This window comes from Leuciscus leuciscus (genome assembly GCF_965113295.1).
Source record: "Leuciscus leuciscus genome assembly, chromosome: 24".
In the NCBI taxonomy this organism is placed as follows: domain Eukaryota; kingdom Metazoa; phylum Chordata; class Actinopteri; order Cypriniformes; family Leuciscidae; genus Leuciscus; species Leuciscus leuciscus.
Genome location: NC_138723.1, coordinates 3,997,122 through 4,015,424, shown reverse-complemented (window position 1 = coordinate 4,015,424; position 18,303 = coordinate 3,997,122). Strand labels below are relative to the sequence as shown.

Sequence of the window (18,303 nt, the reverse complement as noted above, 5' to 3'; positions counted from 1 at the left end):
ATCTAAAATGGGTTGGTCTGAAGTAGCTTCATTATTCATAGGTGTGGTTTGGGCGTAACGTGAAATAAACCAATCAGAGCGTCATCTCACATTCCCTTTAAGAGCAGATGCGCTTTTTCCATAGCGGATTGCTATTGTAACGGCGGATTTGCTAGGCGCGCGCCAGCAGCGGTTCACTGCCAAGGAGAGCAACGCTCTCGTCACGGCCGTAAAAGAGAGAAGTTACATTGAAATGGAGAAACCCACCCAAATTAACTTCGGTTAATTTGGGTAAATGTGTAAGCTAGATGTATGCTTTTATAATAAATTGTTTATCTATCTATCTATCTATCTATCTATCTATCTATCTATCTATCTATCGTAATAATGTATGATTTGCAAAAATGAAAACTGCTGCTTCTGTGTAGATGAGAGAATCAAAGTGCGCGTTGTGCACAAGCTACATTGATTATGGCCAAGCATGCGCCCTTAAAATAGCCTATGAATAACATGCGCAACGCGCCACTGACTTTAAACTATTTTTTCCTGGTTAGTGGCGCAATTGTTTTCTAAACCTGCAAAATAGCAAGAAGGAACGTTTGCGCCGGAACACGCCTCCTCTTTGCGCTGAACCGCCCCCGGGAGCGCAAGTGTATTTCTTAGTTAACCGACGTGCATCTGTGGAGGGAAAAGTCCGCTTTGCGCGGGTGCAAAATAGGAATGATACATGCGTCGGTGTACAAAGTCACTTGCGCTGGGTGCAAGATAGGGCCCCAGGTGTAAACAGGCCTCACATGTCAATCAGGTTCCTAGCCCTCCCTCTGGCTCACCTCATCAGCAACATGTCTGCCCAACTGTCCCTTCAAGCCCTTCATCCCGAGGAACTCTCCATATTCCCTGTTGTCCTCGTCAGTAGCGGCTGCCTCTTCCGTCACCTCCTCTTCCTCCTCCTCCTCCTCCTCGTCCTCTTCCTCCTCCTCCTCCTCCTCCTCCTCCTCCTCCTCTTCCGTCACCTCCTCTTCCTCTTCCTCCTCCTCTTCCTCTTCCTCATCTTCCTCCTCCTCCTCCTCCTCCTCTTCCTCCTCCTCCTCCTCCTCTTCCGTCACCTCCTCTTCCTCTTCCTCCTCCTCTTCCTCTTCCTCCTCCTCCTCCTCCTCCTCCTCTTCCGTCACCTCCTCCTCCTCCTCCTCCTCTTCCTCCTCCTCCTCTTCCGTCACCTCCTCCTCTTCCGTCACCTCCTCCTCCTCCTCCTCCTCCTCCTCTTCCGTCACCTCCTCCTCCTCCTCCTCCTCTTCCTCCTCCTCCTCTTCCGTCACCTCCTCCTCCTCCTCCTCCTCTTCCGTCACCTCCTCCTCCTCCTCCTCCTCCTCCTCCATGCGCTGATGCATCTCTCCCATTTCCTCGAAGCTGGAGCCCGAGGTGTCGTCCATATTCTCCATGTCCACCACTGCCGAGCCGCTGCCCTGGGGTCGGTCACGAGAAAGAGAGAAAGTTCTGTCACAAAGTCTGTAAAACACTCATAAAGCCAATTTTCACATTCCAAAATAAGTTTATTTTCCCTTTATTTCTGTATAATTTGCTCAACTTTTCTGAATACTGCAAATATATAGAAAGTATTAAAGGGTTAGTTCACCCAAAAATTATCCCATAATTTACTCACCCTCAAGCCATTCTAGGTGTATATGACTTTCTTCTTTCAGCCAAACACAGAGTTATATTAAAAAATATAATATCCTGGCTCTTCCAAGCTTTATAATGGGAGTGAACGGTACCTGAAATTTTGAAGCCTAAAAAAGCACATCTATCCATCATAAAAAGTCATTCATACGGCTCCGGGGGTTAATAACTCACTTTTATGATGGATGGACACCATCCTAAACACCTAGGATGGCTTGAGGGTGAGTCAATGATGGGGTACATTTAATTTTTGGGTGAACTAACCATTTAAAGGGGTAGGCAAATGATTGTGGATGCTAAAGTGCAATAATAATGTTTTTGGACATGGTACAGTGGTAATACCATGGTTATTTGTACATATGTCAAGCTAATAGCATGTTTCTGAGCATGTAACATGGCGATCATTTATCTCCTCCTAACCTACATATTATATGTACATAATTGTTTACATCACAGTTTCGCTTACTGTATTTCAAGCAGCTTTGAATAGTACACAAATGGTGCATGAATATGGTAATTAGTGAGCAAGATACTATAGAAATAAAGATAGTACCACCACAACGGTGATGTCAGACTGAGCAAACGGCTTGTTTCACAGAAAAATCTTGTGTTTTCATGTTATGTGACTGACTGTATAATGCTGAGTTGAGGTAAATTACCTGGATAATGTTGTCATCAAAAAATATCCCATGGTTCCATATTTGTGTTTTTGCTTCCTTGTGATGCCGACATTGTTTTGCACTATGAAGAATAAGCAAATACGTTATCTGCTAGAATATTAAAACTCTACAATATAGTTTAATTCTGGTGCTCATTTTAGTTTGATATTAAAAATGCTTTGTGTGAATTGTTTTGCCAGCTGTACAGCGCTGGGACAAAAATATATATTTATTTTTTTCTTTTTTCTTTATTTATTAACTGCTTGTAGAAGAAAAAAAAGAAAGAAAAAAAACCCCACAAAAACATTAACAACAATTATTGTCATTGTCATAACATAATACAACAATACTCCAGAGTCCTTCAGTCCATATTAAGTTCCTTCAGTCTTTCAAGTCCTTAAACACAGCCACTGTTCTTATAGCTTTTAAGTTTTTAGAGAACTGAATAGATTCAAAATACATTTTTATTTCAAGTTTAAATCTTTAAAAAAGAGGATTGCATATAGAAAATTTACATTTGTGAATGTGAAATTTAGCTAACAGAAAAATAAGGTTTATAAAATAAATATCACTTTTCACATTCAATTAAACCAAAAATGACATTTCTATATGTAAATTCAAAGTTAGGATTCACATAACATTTGATAAAATCACACAAATTTCACAACAACATGTGTATGGACTCACCTCAGCTTACCCTGATCATCGCAATCACAATGAAACCGCAACCAGGCACAGAAAGAGTACATTTACAAATTAAAATGAATTTGTGTGTGTGTGTGTGTGTAAGATTTAAGTTCCGAGTGACAGTGGTTTGTGTTGTTCCCCTCTGCTACTTAAAAACATTTTCCATCCAATGGCATTGTAGTGTCAACAACATTTTGCTGCAGCATTTTCAGACATTTCATAACTTCAGTCTATGGAAATAGTATCAGTGAGTAAAAACAAGTGTTTAACATCCAAAGCTACTCCAGAAGTCTTGAATTTATTGACATTGAATGGAAAACAGCTGCATAAAGATTCTTCAAAATTGTCCTTTTGTGTTCCACTGCATAGCAGTTTATATGACTTTGTTTGGACCGACATGAGGGTGAGTAATAAATCTGTTTTAGGAAACTATTTCTAAGTTTCTGTAAGTTTTAAGATTGACCTAAATCTTTCTAATAATACAAGAATAGCTTCTTTCACCTAAATATCCATGAATAGGGGTGTCATGCACCTAATTTTATTATTGTTATTATTGTCTATATGCTGGCTCTAGTCTAGTCAACCATGTAGATAGAGATTTTAAACAGTTTATTTCAGGAAGCACAATAGTAGTGTCACCGTCATGTTTAGTTTGTGTTGGTTTTCACTCGTCACATGTGTTCCTTTGTTCTCTTTTAGTTAATTATCTTTGTGTATTTAAGTTTGTGCTTGAGTTCAGTTCTTGCTCCTGTATTGTTATGTATCGCACATTGGCTATTATCCTTGTAATATTTATCTAATAAACCTTGTATACCTTCATCATCGTCTTCCTTGAACTAAGTAGGCCTTTGCATTTTCACTTCTAAGTTTTGTCATAGATCGGGAATGTTTAAAAGCATTTATTCTTTTCTATTCTTTGAAAGCATTTATTTAAAGGGGTCACATTTAAACCCCAATACCCAACATGAGGGTGAGTAAATAATGATGATAGAATTCTTTAGATTATTGAATTTGTTTTTGGGTAACTGTTCCTTCAAGTTTCAAGATTTACCTGAATCTTTGCAATAATACAAGAAAGGAAATGATAACAGAGACTGACCCAGCATTTTTATTAATTTTTTACATAGCCACAAAGATTATGTGAGATTAGCATTTATTTAAAGGGACCATGATAAAAAAATTTATAAGCCCACTAAGATCCACTTATAATGTTCAAGAATTTATTTTTATTTTTTATTAAGCTGAATGATTAATACGGTCTAAAATTAACACTCGCCAAACGCGAGTAAAAATCAACGTTGGCGGGTATGAAACGGTGTCAATCTCCAGTTGGCCAGTAACATTTTTATGAATTCTAACAATGCAATGTTATGAGAACATGAGCAAACATGACCGACGCTCGGATTGATGGACCAGCACTGCATCGAAAGTTTAAGGCGTGCCAATTTAAACATGCAAGCGCAAGAAGCAACAGTTTGAACTCAGTTTGTTATTCGCAAGTGGTGTGGGAAGTTTCTGTGTGCAAAAGCGCTCGCCCAGAAAGCTGTGACTCAGACAGATACTGCAAATACTGAATTGAGCCGTTTAAAAAAAGTGCGTGTTTCAACGAGTATCCTAGTGAACATAGTCAAGTCAAGTCACCTTTATTTATATAGCGCTTTTTACAATACAGAGTGTTTCAAAGCAGCTTTACAGTGATAACATGAAAATAATACAACAAATTTGTTTTTAGAAGAAAATGGTGTCATCGTCCACCTTAAGTAAGGCAGATCAATAATATTGTTGAATATTAAATGTCCCCAACTAAGCAAGCCATTATAGGTCAGAAGTCAGATTGGATCAGAACATTGAGAATATTTATCCAGTTCCATCTGGTTGAAGATCGGAGTCACGCCGGTATGGAGACGAGTTTGTTGAGGATCGGTGCCGATGAGGCCTTCACAGGGCTGATGAGGCTGACCCTTGAGGAAGGTGTTGTGGTCGTGTCTAGGCGCAGGTCCACCATCTGATCTGGATACGGCCCAGATCTGGCTGACTGCAGTAAACCTCATTAGCGTAGATGCCATTCTTCTTATGATGTAACGAGTACATCAGGTCAGGTCATCATAGTCAGTTAAACAGCTGAGTAAGAAAACACACATGTACAGTATAAGTAGACTATATTGCATCAGTGCATTAGGTCTTAAAGTGACAGCAGCCTAATAATCCTGCTGCTCTCTCTAAGGACAAAGGGGGAAAAAACTTACTGCTCTTGACTGAATACCTTTTGTGACTTTAATGAAGATTAATCTGTTTAATTTAGTAATAAATGCAGTGTTATTTTACATTTGATCATTTTGATTAATTTATAGTGGCCCTTTGCAACTTTTCTCTGTATTTATTTCAGATATCTGTCAACAGGAGACTCATTCCGATCAATAGCTTTTAGCTACAGGGTGGGTTACTGCACAGTGGCAAGGGTGGTAAAAGAAGTGTGTGAGGCAATATTGTCTCTCTTGGTCCAGGAATACATGCTTGGTGTCTCACCAAAAGTGGCAGAGGCAGTGGTGTGAAGGCCACTTGCATCCTTCACAACTCCCTACGTTATGAGGATGCTGATGTAGAGGAAGGAAGTTGTGCCCCCCTGCCATCAGAGCCACAGTTTTCCATGCAGCGAGCTGGCAGCAACAATGCCTCTAGGGAAGCACTGGAAATAAGCCAAAGGTACACCACCTACTTCTCTTCTCCAGCAGGTGAAGTTGCATGGAGGCATTCTGTCATCTAATGCCTCATAATTTCTCCCACCACCATCAGGACCACTGCCATCAGTGCCATCCAGGACCACCACCAATTAAAAATCAAAAAAGGCTCTTTTAAAGCGTAACTCTCGCCAAAATGCAACCTAGGCTCTTTTTGTTAATCTACCTGAGGCAAACTTTCATTTAAAAGCATTATTAGAATGGAAACGACACTTTTAAGTTTGACCGTATTTTCGTTTTAGGTTAAAATGCCTTGTTAATGGGAGTGAATGGGAGTGAATGGGGCACTTTTATGATAGCATCAAAAATCACTATTTTGAAAACACTAAGGAGGCTCGATACGACATGAAACTTTGCTCAAAGTATCACCAGGGGCTCTACACATGAAACTCGAGCAATGAGAACATTGTTTGTGGACACAGAGTTTACTGAAAAGAAAGATTTTGAACAATTCACTGTAGCTGTGTCCACCGGGATTTTGACAGTCAAAAGTAGTCGATTTCCGAATGCGAATGAACGGACTCTGAATTTTAGTATTGTTTCTTATATGAGGATCATTTTTCAAATACAAGGTCAATATGGATTTTCACTAACGAGAAAACAACAAATTGTCCGTGAATTTATATTGAAGTAAGCTTTAGGAGCTTTCCTCCCTGTTACGGAGATCGACTATTTTTGACTGACAAAATGTCGGAGGACGGAAACACAGAGAATGCATTGCAGTGCCTGCAGTTCGAAAAAAAAAATCTTTGAATATAAGTCTATGGGAACAGTGAGTGACTGCTAGCGTAACTCTGTGGTCGAATGAGCTTGTGATTGAAAAAGTCCCTTTCACACTTTGGTGGTGCGTCGCCCGATCGCCCTAATGAAGAAACCGCCGCTGCAGAAAACAGTAGAAAACTGTTAGAGGAGAAAAGCCAGTGATTTTAGAGGCCAGAGCTGCTGGAGTACCCATAGATATCATATATAAACGCTAGATGTCTTATGGCGCCGTCACTTCCGGCATCACCGTTCGGCCATCTTGTCACAGTGAAGCTGTGAATTAGGGTGAGTGATCAGCATGCACACAAATCCTCTTATCTCGCTGAAATATTGACAAATTTACAAACGGTTTGGTTTCTTACAAACGTTATTAACGTGGCTATAATTCCGAATGCTTGAACATGCATGTTATAATTATTAATATGTATGCAGTGTATGTATGCAGTGTCATAACTACATCTCTGACGTTTATAACAAACCTAACCGTTTGAAAATAGGTAGAAAATTTAGCAAGTTATGGTTATTTAAAAGTTCATGCACCATTAAACGAGTGAGCGAGCGCCCTGTGATAAGATTGCCGCCACGTGCGGACGTCGACCTTCATTGGCCAGCAGCGCGCACGAGACATCTAGCCTTTATATATGATATCTATGGGAGTACCTGCCAATATCCTTCGAGAAGGTCTACAACATATTGAGCCGACTCTATCTACACTAGTGGTTCTCAACGGGGGCGTTCAGAGAACAACGGGGGGGGGGGGGGGGGGGGGGGGGGGGGGGGGTCGTTGGAAGCAAGATTTTTGAAAGGGGGGCGGTGTAAATGTTCACGAGTTTAAATATATAGCGCAAATTTTTGTTCATTTACTTTTATTCATTTTAAGCATTTAGTAATTTATTTGTAATAAACACTTTAAGTGCACTATTTTAAAAAGTGTTAGAGCTATGTACATGTTAAATTATGTCTTAAAACATATGCGCAGAGTCTGATGTCAGATTGTGTGTGCACGCAATATGTTCTCTGCTATTTACAGATGTCATATTGTGTGGGCACGCTATGGTGCTCGTGAAAGAATACGTCAGCAGCGTTAAAAAATAAAAAAAATAAAAAATAAAATAAAAATTAAAACCTTCGTCCGCAGCTGCGCAACCCCTGACCGCAAGTGCACCGTCAGTGTTGTAGGTAGGCACTGCAGGTTTGTGTTCATTTCTATTACATTACGATTGAAAGCAGTATCAATAATGTCAAAAATATGATGTGCAGTCAAGTTCGGGTGTGTGTATATGCTGTTTAAATGAGTGTTCTCACCGATACGACGAGTTTTGACGAGTTGTATTTTGACGATTTGATATTATTTCTTTTTTTAAAAGTTTAGAATGCCTAACATTCTAAAATCTTTTTTTTTACTGATTATGAACACAAATTAATCACGAAAAACCAAATTAATTTTAATTGTATTAATTATACCATTGATGAAAACAAGCTTATACCAAGGTATTTTAGGCCTACAATTCTAACATAATTTTTCATGAAAAATCATGATTGTAGGCTATTTATTTTTTGAAAGTAAGGTTAATGTAAGCAGCTTCTTGCAATACTCTCCTAAATGCGTAATAAAACCTAAGTGCAAACATTATCGCTTTAATGACCGTCCTTTATTTTTCAGTGCATTTGTTTTACAATATATGGCTATTACTGTCATGGGATTAATATTATAACTATTATTATGTAGTAGTGTAATGTAGACAGACACAACTAAAAGAGGTTTGAATTTTTCTTTGTTTAATTTGCACACTGAATATGGGTTGGAGCTTTTAATTTTGAACTCTCAAAGTGCACCAGATTGATGAATTTAACATTAAAATGCACAACATTTTCTTATGGGGGGGCATGCCCCCAAACCCCCCTAGAAGGCCCGAGGTCCACCCACCACAGATTTACCAAAATCCTGTGAGAAACACTGGTATTGCTGTCAATGCAGCTTATAGCTTGTTTTTGGGATTAATCACTGTGGAGTATAGTTCAACTGTATTAATAAATGACAATTTTGCACTTATTTCATCTGTCACTTGTTCCTGCTCGCTCATTAGTTTGGGGGTGGGGGGCGTTCAGAGACCTGGATATTGGATAGGGGGCGCTGGCCCAAAAAAGGTGGAGAACCACTGATCTACACAGTCCTCTGTTCTATAGGAGAGGAGTCTGGTTTGGTGATGTTATGAATAGATGAGCTTATATCATACATAAATATAAATTATACATTTAGTCTCAACTATACGTTTTTGCTGTTTTGGGGGATATTATGGCTTTTTTTACCTATTTACCACGAAATGACTCCACTACACCATTAGTTTGCTTATGAAATATTACATAATATAAAAAAATATATAAAAAAAAGTTAAAGTTGATCAAATTTACATATTAGTTGTTTCAGGAACTGATCTAGATGCTTACAGGAATCACAGTTCTACAGTGTAATGACCATATGCGTCCAGCAGAGGCCCTTAGAGATCCATCCATTACTCTAGATGTGGATATATATATATATATATATATATATAATAGTGGTACTGATTTACAGAGAGGTGTAAAAATGTAATGCACTCTATTACACACACAAAATGTTAAATAAAAATGTTTTGATTAGTTTGATATGAAGAATCAGTTGTGTTTTGTGTAGAGTAGATGGACACAGAAGCTGGAATGTATTAAACACACCCGAGCAAACGCAGGATGAAGTGTTGAACGAAAGCTTCTTCTCTTCCACTCTCGATCGCCTGCAGAAGAAGCCAGAGCTGTGTTTTACTCTGGGAAAGATCCGTCTCCGTGACTGGCTGAAATTAAGGTGTAGATGATTTAAGATTTATTTATCCTTTTAACATTTAGAAAGTCTTTATTGGATTGGTTTGACTATCAAACTTAAAACATTAGTTTTCCCCATTGAATTAGTTACAATTCAATCCCTTCTGTAAGTGTGTCGTCCATCCTCTTACACTGCACACACGCTTTTACCCTTCATATGAGACTGTGACGTGGGAAGAAATCACCAAGTATAATTGCATCTGGACAATAAACTCGATGTGTGTGTGTCTCAGGTCCCTGAATAAGATGTGGAGAAAGGGGGAATATAAACACTGTGTGTAAACCACCCAAGCCTGTAGATTCTGTCCCTCCGCTGAGTCTATTCCACATAAACTCCTGAAAGTACAGATGAACACATTTCATTTAGGCTTTTATTGACATATAAACACTGATCAACACACATGCATAGATACATTCATTAGACACTACAGAGAAAAATGGAGATCACAGAATCCAAAGCATGCAGTTACAGGAAAAAAGTATATTGTAACAAAGTAAACGTATTGTGCAAATACGTAAAAAGTGAGTAAGTGACAACTTCCAGCAGTAGATGAGTAAACTATAGACAGTATGCACTGCAGTATAGTGTTGTACTGAGGATTGTGTAGTATTGAATGTCTGTATATTCTGCACTTGCATACTGTGAGTGACCCAACTGTGAAAGCCAAAAAGGTTCCAGTAGAAACCTGGAAAAGCCTGTCCCAGTCACTCTGAGGAGCTGAGCAACTGCAGGATGAAGATCAGTGAGAGATCAGCGTCAGCATCAGGTGTTCATGAGGAGGTTCTCCACATCACAGAGAATATCATCTCAGCAGGAGAAGAGAAAACCCTGACAGATCCAGCCTTCATAACACTATACACACCTGCTCTTCCTCATCCTCCTCTTCCTCCTCTTATACTCACTCTTCCTCCTCGTATACTCATACTCTTCCTCCTCTAATACTCATACTCTTCCTCCTATTATACTCACTCTTCCTCATCCTCCTCTTCCTCCTCTTATACTCACTCTTCCTCCTCGTATACTCATACTCTTCCTCCTCTAATACTCATACTCTTCCTCCTATTATACTCACTCTTCCTCCTCTTATACTCATACTCTTCCTCCTCTTATACTCATACTCTTCCTCCTCTTATACTCACTCTTCCTCCTCTTATACTCATACTCTTCCTCCTCTTATACTCACTCTTCCTCCTCTTATACTCATACTCTTCCTTCCTCTAATACTAACTCTTCCTCCTCTTATACTCATACTCTTCCTCCTCTTGTACTCACTCTTCCTCCTCTTATACTCACTCTTCCTCCTCTTATACTCATACTCTTCCTTCCTCTAATACTAACTCTTCCTCCTCTTATACTCATACTCTTCCTCCTCTTGTACTCACTCTTCCTCCTCTTATACTCACTCTTCCTCCTCTTATACTCATACTCTTCCTCCTCTTATACTCACTCTTCCTCCTCTTATACTCATACTCTTCCTCCTCTTATACTCACTCTTCCTCATCCTCCTCATCCTCCTCTTCCTCCTCTTATACTCATACTCTTCCTCCTCTTATACTCATACTCTTCCTCCTCTTATACTCACTCTTCCTCCTCTTATACTCACTCTTCCTCCTCTTATACTCATACTCTTCCTCCTCTTATACTCACTCTTCCTCATCCTCCTCTTCCTCCTCTTATACTCATACTCTTCCTCCTCTTATACTCCTCCTCTTCCTCCTCTTATACTCACTCTTCCTCATCCTCCTCTTCCTCCTCTTATACTCATACTCTTCCTCCTCTAATACTCATACTCTTCCTCCTCTTATACTCACTCTTCCTCCTCTTATACTCATACTCTTCCTCCTCTTATACTCACTCTTCCTCCTCTTATACTCATACTCTTCCTCCTCTTATACTCACTCTTCCTCCTCTTATACTCATACTCTTCCTCCTCTTATACTCACTCTTCCTCATCCTCCTCTTCCTCCTCTTATACTCATACTCTTCCTCCTCTTATACTCATTCTTCCTCCTCTAATACTCATACTCTTCCTCATCCTCCTCTTCCTCCTCTTATACTCATACTCTTCCTCCTCTTATACTCACTCTTCCTCCTCTTATACTCACTCTTCCTCCTCTAATACTCATACTCTTCCTCATCTAATACTAACTCTTCCTCCTCTTATACTCAGTCTTCCTCCTCTTATACTCACTCTTCCTCCTCTTATACTCATACTCTTCCTCCTCTTATACTCACTCTTCCTCATCTTATACTCATACTCTTCCTCCTCTTATACTCATACTCTCCCTCCTCTCCCTCTTATATTGTCTCCATCCATTGTTGGTATCAATATTCAGTGCAACATTTTGAGTCAGTTCTGGCTCTCTGACTTGTATTCTGTTCAGTTGGTTTGATCTCATCATTAGAAATGAGTTGTTGAGTGTAAACGATGACAATTGTGTTGCAGTTTTAACCTTTGCCTGTCTGTGTTTAGAGTTTTGAAACATAAGTGCATCACAGTGCGAAATGTGTTTAGAGTTTTAAAAAAAAGAGTGCATGAGATTTGCAAACAGTGTCTTAACTACCTGAACTTGTTTAATGTTTTAAAGAAAGAGAGAAACAAATTTGACAAATTGGTTTGAGAATTTTGTTCAGAGAATGGGGTTTAGTGTTTTAGCAATTCAGAAAAACTGTAAAATCTGTGAGTGGTCTTGTTGAAGCAGTTGCAAATAACCGTTCGTCAATAACCTTCACTGTATAATGAAGTGCTTTAACAATACTTTCAGCTTTTCAGTATTTCTTAGAACATGTGCTATGTAGTATATGTGTACAGTGTGACTATATAAAGCAGGGTCCCACATTTAGTGAAAATCAGCCACAAGGTGTCACTATAACAAGCTCATTTAGTTTTTCCACTGTTGACAGAAATATTAAGGCTACAAGTCTCTGAATTTGTCTGTGGCTCAGAAATAAAATGGCCATATATAGTTTTATTTCTGTTAGAAACAGTATACCATTCACTTAATTCCATCTTCTCGGAAGTTCAGTCTGAAAATGAGGATACGGATAATGGTTTTCTTAAATTCCACTGACAGGAGACACAATTATTACATAACTCAATTGTTTTGTATTGAAATATTCCACATTTAGATGAGGAATGTGTTCTGTTCTGCACAACTTGGATATTTCTTCCATTTCCGACGGGCTCATTGGGCTCCGATTACTGTACTAATTGTTTTTGGACTTATATAGAAACACCTTTAAGTTTTCGAGACTTTGTGCATATAAACATTTATTATCAGATAAATATAGAGCAGATACAAAAACGTGTTTGGAACTGTAATGGTACAAAGTGCACAAAAAAGTACAATCAGAAGCGACTATTCATCAGTAGGCACCAAATATATATGTTTCTCCCAATATACATGTACACAACAAAATGGAGGGAGACTTTAAACCACACAAAAGAAATACCAATAAATCAAACTGTTTATGACCATTCAGGAAATCACCCTCCCAGCTTTAGGGCTAGTGAAGTCTATAGGGCAATAAATCAAATCAAACAATAGGTATACTGGAATACAATAACTGACCACAGGTCTACAGAAACATGTCACTTTCAAGAAATACATACAACTGTATGCAAACCTGATGCTCTCACTCTTGAAAATGACTTTGTAACAGTAAGTCTTTAAAAAAAAAAATTATCTACTTCCACTGAAGAAGCTTCTGCTTTTTGGTAAAGGTGTTGATATATATGTATATTTGACAGTTTAGAGAGAAAATCTGCAGATTTGAGTAACTTGTCCCATGATCCAGCACATTTAGATGAGAGGTAGTTTCATACACCACACTTTAAAATACAGCAACTCTTAATAAACAGAAAGGGAAGAGACACAAACACTCTTAACTAATGCTTTCCACTGGTTACACAGCCTTACAGTGTCAAGGGTAATCCGGCTAGGTCATCCATCATCATCATCATCAAATATCTACACATCCACACAATCTAAAGCTACAGAATGATCTTTGTTGATAGCCTGTGATTACATCATTGAACAGCACTGATTATACTCTATACATTCAGAGCATGTATTTACAGTAACATTTGCCAGCCGTGCTTCATTCTTAGTGGGATTTCTTGATTTCGATCCTCATCTGGATATAGACTTCAGTTCACTAATGACAGATCTTGTGCTCTCATACAACAGACATCTAATAATACATTTCGGATTGTGTGACTTTAGCCTAAAGTACGCACTTCAAATACAACTAACTGCCTGTGAGAATGAAAAGGTGTACCGTGGTGAATATTTGAGAGAAATGTTCCAGTGTGTGTTCAGACCTTGGACAGCAGGCCTGACTCAGGAGCGCTGGCTTTAATGATGTTCTGGATCTCCTTGAACTTCGGATGCTCTTTATCGGCCACGAGCTGCAGCAGAACAGCCTCACTGGTGGTGATGATGGTCCCAATGTGCGCCAGACGCTGGGGAAGAACACACACAAGTGTTACTTCTCTGCCCACACAGATTTTATTGTAATAGCTGATATTTGCACATTTGATATGCTGGCTTTCACTTCCCAGGATTGCTCAGCACAGGCATCACTGACTCTTCCTCCTAAACCCGATTATCCATCTTACCTCCAGTGCAAACATTCTGTCCATCATGCTTCTGGAGGACGTGGCATCAGCAACAATGTGCACTTCAAAACCTCTTCCGATGAGATCCAGAGCGGTCTGCTGAATACACACGTGCGTCTGCAAGAGACAAAACACTCGTTCAGAGTCTCCTGTAGCCAGTTTGGGGTTTCTGCTACATTTCACTGCAGAAAGAGTGTTCACACAGATCTCAGTGTGATCTGAGACGACAGGACTGACCTCGACCCCGAACAGCACGACACTGCGGACTCCTGGAGTCTCCGCCAGGACGGCCTCCACCTCGGGAAGCACCATGGAGAACTTGGTCTTGGGAAACACTAGTTTGGCCCCAGTGAGGTCCAGTTCCTGCACGGTGCTGCCCAGGCCTTTAGGATACTGCTCCGACACCACCACGGGAACACCCAGAATACGAGCCCCCTGCAGCTGTGCAACCGCAACACAGATGTAGAGACATGTCCATGAAGCTGACACTCTCAAGGTCAATGTCAAAGTCAAGTCAAGTCACATTTATTTATATAGCGCTCTTTACAATACAGAGTGTTTCAAAGCAGCTTTACAGAGATAACAGGAAAATAATGCAACAAAGTTTGTTTCTAGAAGAAAATAGCGTCACAGTTTAGCTTAAGTAAGTTGTAATAAGTAAGTAAAGAAACCTTGGAATCTGTTTCAAGGTTTGCGTTCTCAAGACACCAGGCACTGTTGTTGTGCGGATGAGCGGCCGGAGCGCATTAAGGGTTTTCTGTTAGAGCGGAGTCGTGTAAGCCAAGTAAGTTAATAACTAATGATCTTTGCAATGGAAATGAATCAATCAAAACTAACTTTAGCTGGACAATAACTTTATTCTAGAGCTGCTGTAAAGCCATAGCAATCTATGTTACTGTAATTAAGTTGGCTTGGAAAGGCCAACATACTGATATTGTATTTAAGCTTATTATTATTAGCCAAAATTTCTCCACGCTACTCCTCCTAAACTGTTCAAGCTACAACCACTAAACTCAGACTAAACCTTCAAACTGTTCTGACTCGCCTTATCTATTTAGACTGATCTGACTTACTGTTTTCCTAAAATTGCTGAAACAAACTGGGACAAATCCCATAGACTTTCATTGTGGAATGTTCAAATTGAGCCAAGACTATTCAAACTTCAACTGCCTAAATTCTCATTTTGACAGTTGGAGAGGCTCATCCGACTCCATCAGCTGCCATTCTATCTAATATTTCTAAACTTTAAACCTTCATGCTTTTAAAACTTCTCCAAACTTTGGTACAAACTATCTTTCTTTCTGTCTTTCACTCTTTCTTTCTTTCTAACTTATCTATGTATCTATCTATACACTACTTTAAACTTCAAGCTTTTAAAACTTTCTTTCTTTCTTTTGTTCTAACTTATCAATCTATCTACCGGTATCTGTCTTTTTAATCATTCTCTTTCTTTGTTTCTTTCTTTCTTTCTAGATAGATAGATGTATCTATCTATACAATACTTTAAACTTCAAGATTTTAAAACTTTCTTTCTTTCTTTCCTGGTTTCTTTAATCCATCCAGACTAATTTTCCATTATATCTAATATTTCTAATCTATCTATCTATCTCATAACAACCACCCAGAACACAATGGCAACCACCTAGCAACCACCCAGAACAATTATATGATAATTTGATCGTTTTTCATGTGACGGCAACACAATATTTTATTGTTATTAAAGGGTCGAGAAAGATAAAATCAAGTAATAATGTAATACTTCAAACTACTTTAAACTTCTCGCTCAAACTTTTTTCGCATCTAGTTTCCTATTATCACTGTAAAGCTGCTTTGAAACAGTCCATTCTGTTATATAGAGTGGAGTTATGGGTATTCAGAGATCATGTGCTCATCTGAAAGATCAGCAGTATTACCAGCCTCTGGCCCACACTGATGATGTCACCGAAGTACTTGATGGCGGGTCTGAATCTCTCCTGCATGTCACAGCAGAAGAAAACCGTGGAGGCCGGCGAGAGGTTTCCCAGCGTGGTGATCTGTGGTAAAGAGGAGGTGTTACTACAACTCTGACATCTCATGATCCATCCGAGACCAATCTGCACTGAAGCGCTTCGAGATCATTCTCTGCTGTGGCTTAAAAACAAGGACAGCAATGAAATCGCTAGCATAATGGACAAAAGTACTTTTTTTCAGTAATACTTCTAAGATGATCATTGTGGATGATTGGGAAACACTGGGATCATGGTCAGTCATCTCAAGGTCATTCAGATGTGTCTAACCAGGACAAGACTGTGTGAATATGTACATAGCCAGACTCACATACGGTAACTACTATTGAGAATAAGGATTAAACCCTCAAGAGTTTAATCCTTATTTTCAATAGGATTTAGTAAAATGAGTAAAACGTCCAGATGTATCAAATTAATTATATATATAGGCCTATATGATATTCATTTAGAGCATAAGAAACAAATGTAGGCCTATTCATATGTAATTCATATTGTATTCATATGTTATGCTATTCCTCTGTAGTGACAACAGGAGTTGTTTAAAAAATGAAAAGACATGAAATTACATGTATAGGTATTAGGCAAAAACAATGGGATATTTTTCCCATTTCAAATCAATTTTTAGGTTTCAGGATTTAGGTTTAGGTTTTAACAATGATTCTCAACTATGTTATGAAATATATTATGGAATTAATTGATTAATCATTTTACTTTATGCAGTATCTGGGTAAAATGGCCATAAATGTGCTTTACAATGCAATGTAACTATGAACTGTATCTAATAATTTGCATATTAATGTGTTCTTGGTGAAACATGTAATGAAAAAAGAAGTGTAATAATTGGGAGTTTTAATTGAATCAATTAATGAATGGGCAACATTTCCATAATAATAGTTAATATTTCATAGGAATATTTATCTATAATTTCACTTGTTGTGTCTCTGATAAACCCGCTGTAAGTCCTGGTGTCTATACACTGGACATTTACTGTATGAAATCAAGTCATATTTAGAAACACCATTACACTTTCCTGAGATGTTGATTTATGACAAAGCAATTTGACATTTCTGCTACATTTCATCACTAAATGAACGTCAGTCATGTTTAAAGACCGAGCAGAAGTTGTCCTGGTGAAACCTCTGAACATTTGGTGTCTCTGAAAAGCCCTGAATCTGCTCTTTACAGGACATGCAGACTCAGAGCTGGCATGTGTGCTGTCAGAGAAGTACACTACAATATAGAGTCCACTACAGAGGACACGAGTCTAGTCCAGTCCTGGCTGGCTGGCTCCCAGGAAAGAGCTTCAGTTCGCTTTGTGTTTTGAGATTGTAAACACGGTCAGAGTTCGTCATTGACAGCACAGGCCTTCTTACACGCAAATAACAAACGACAGATCCCAGTCGATAAGAGAAAAGCCCACTTATATAATATCCATGCACATAATGATTATATCACCTGAATTTCACATCCCTCGTGTTTTCTGAAACATTACTTTCATTTTACTGGCCAACAAGTAGCACATTAGACATGGTTGTGTTAATACGGCACATAAATATAATAAACAAATTCATGATGCAACAGCCACACGATATAATGAGAAAAAATGAAAGTGTTTTGTTTAAACGTCACGCTCATCCAACAAAGTTTGACAAACTGAATCATTTCCGCCCATGAGCGCTACATGTCGATATGAAATTTTCACAGAATAACGTCACATAATAAAGGGATATTATTCCTAAATGTAATGTGTGAAATATGAGCTTACATCCATCTGCAGAGGTACTAATCTCAGCCGACATTTCTCTGAGACCACGAATCCCTTCGGTAAATCAATGTACTGACCCCATTCCTCCGAGAAATACTGAAGCACCAGTTTACGGTGAACATCGATCTGACGCCCGTAGATGGACAGAAACTTCTGGATGAGCACTTCATATCCTGAGCCCACGGGCACAGACGAGGGCCGAGAGGACACAGAGAAGGAGAATAACACCGGGACCTGCTGGTTATTGCTGCTGTGTGTGTCCGCCATGATCCTATGAATCAAGAGTGATGTCTGACTCACAAATGAATTGTTCTTAAGAACCGATTCAGAAGAACCGAGCTCATAAAGTTGTGAACTGGTCTTATATAGGTTTTAAAATTTAAATGTGTTTGTTTGGCATAATTGGATATAAATAACAATAAACATGTTAGGCTACTAAAGATGCAAATACAATATCTGCTTATGTCTGCTCCATTCCTCTCTGTGTTTTTCTGTTTGTGAAGTGATTCAACTGAACACAGGGAATTGGCACAGGAACTGTGGTATAAAGGC

General features: G+C 38.9%; 2 protein-coding genes across 2 annotated transcripts; both read right to left on the bottom strand.

Moving 5' to 3' along the window:
• Positions 1-765: 765 nt before the first annotated feature.
• Positions 766-3,052, bottom strand: LOC309489368 (uncharacterized protein). The gene is made up of 2 exons (XM_082158109.1): positions 2,316-3,052; positions 766-1,442 (listed from the first exon to the last, which is right to left on the bottom strand). Exon 2 carries the CDS (start codon positions 1,416-1,418, stop codon positions 789-791), a length of 630 nt encoding a protein of 209 aa, XP_082014235.1. The 5' UTR covers positions 1,419-1,442; positions 2,316-3,052; the 3' UTR covers positions 766-788.
• A 9,560-nt stretch (positions 3,053-12,612) lies between these two features.
• isoc1 (isochorismatase domain containing 1) lies at positions 12,613-18,038 on the bottom strand. Its single transcript, XM_082157319.1, has 5 exons — positions 17,752-18,038; positions 15,894-16,013; positions 14,218-14,421; positions 13,981-14,097; positions 12,613-13,824 (listed from the first exon to the last, which is right to left on the bottom strand). The coding sequence occupies exons 1-5, from the start codon at positions 18,016-18,018 to the stop codon at positions 13,678-13,680; spliced, it is 855 nt and encodes a 284-aa protein (XP_082013445.1). The 5' UTR covers positions 18,019-18,038; the 3' UTR covers positions 12,613-13,677.
• Between the last annotated feature and the right edge of the window lie 265 nt (positions 18,039-18,303).

Excerpts from the sequence above, each read along its gene's own strand:
- isoc1 (XM_082157319.1), bottom strand. The coding sequence starts at position 18,018 with ATGGCGGACACACACAGCAGCAATAACCAGCAGGTCCCGGTGTTATTC. Across the intron at positions 14,422-15,893 it reads TCAGTGTGGGCCAGAGGCTG|CTGCAGGGGGCTCGTATTCT; the intron begins GTAATACTGCTG and ends GCGGTTGCACAG. Across the intron at positions 13,825-13,980 it reads ACAGAATGTTTGCACTGGAG|CGTCTGGCGCACATTGGGAC; the intron begins GTAAGATGGATA and ends GTTCTTCCCCAG.
- LOC309489368 (XM_082158109.1), bottom strand. The coding sequence starts at position 1,418 with ATGGAGAATATGGACGACACCTCGGGCTCCAGCTTCGAGGAAATGGGA.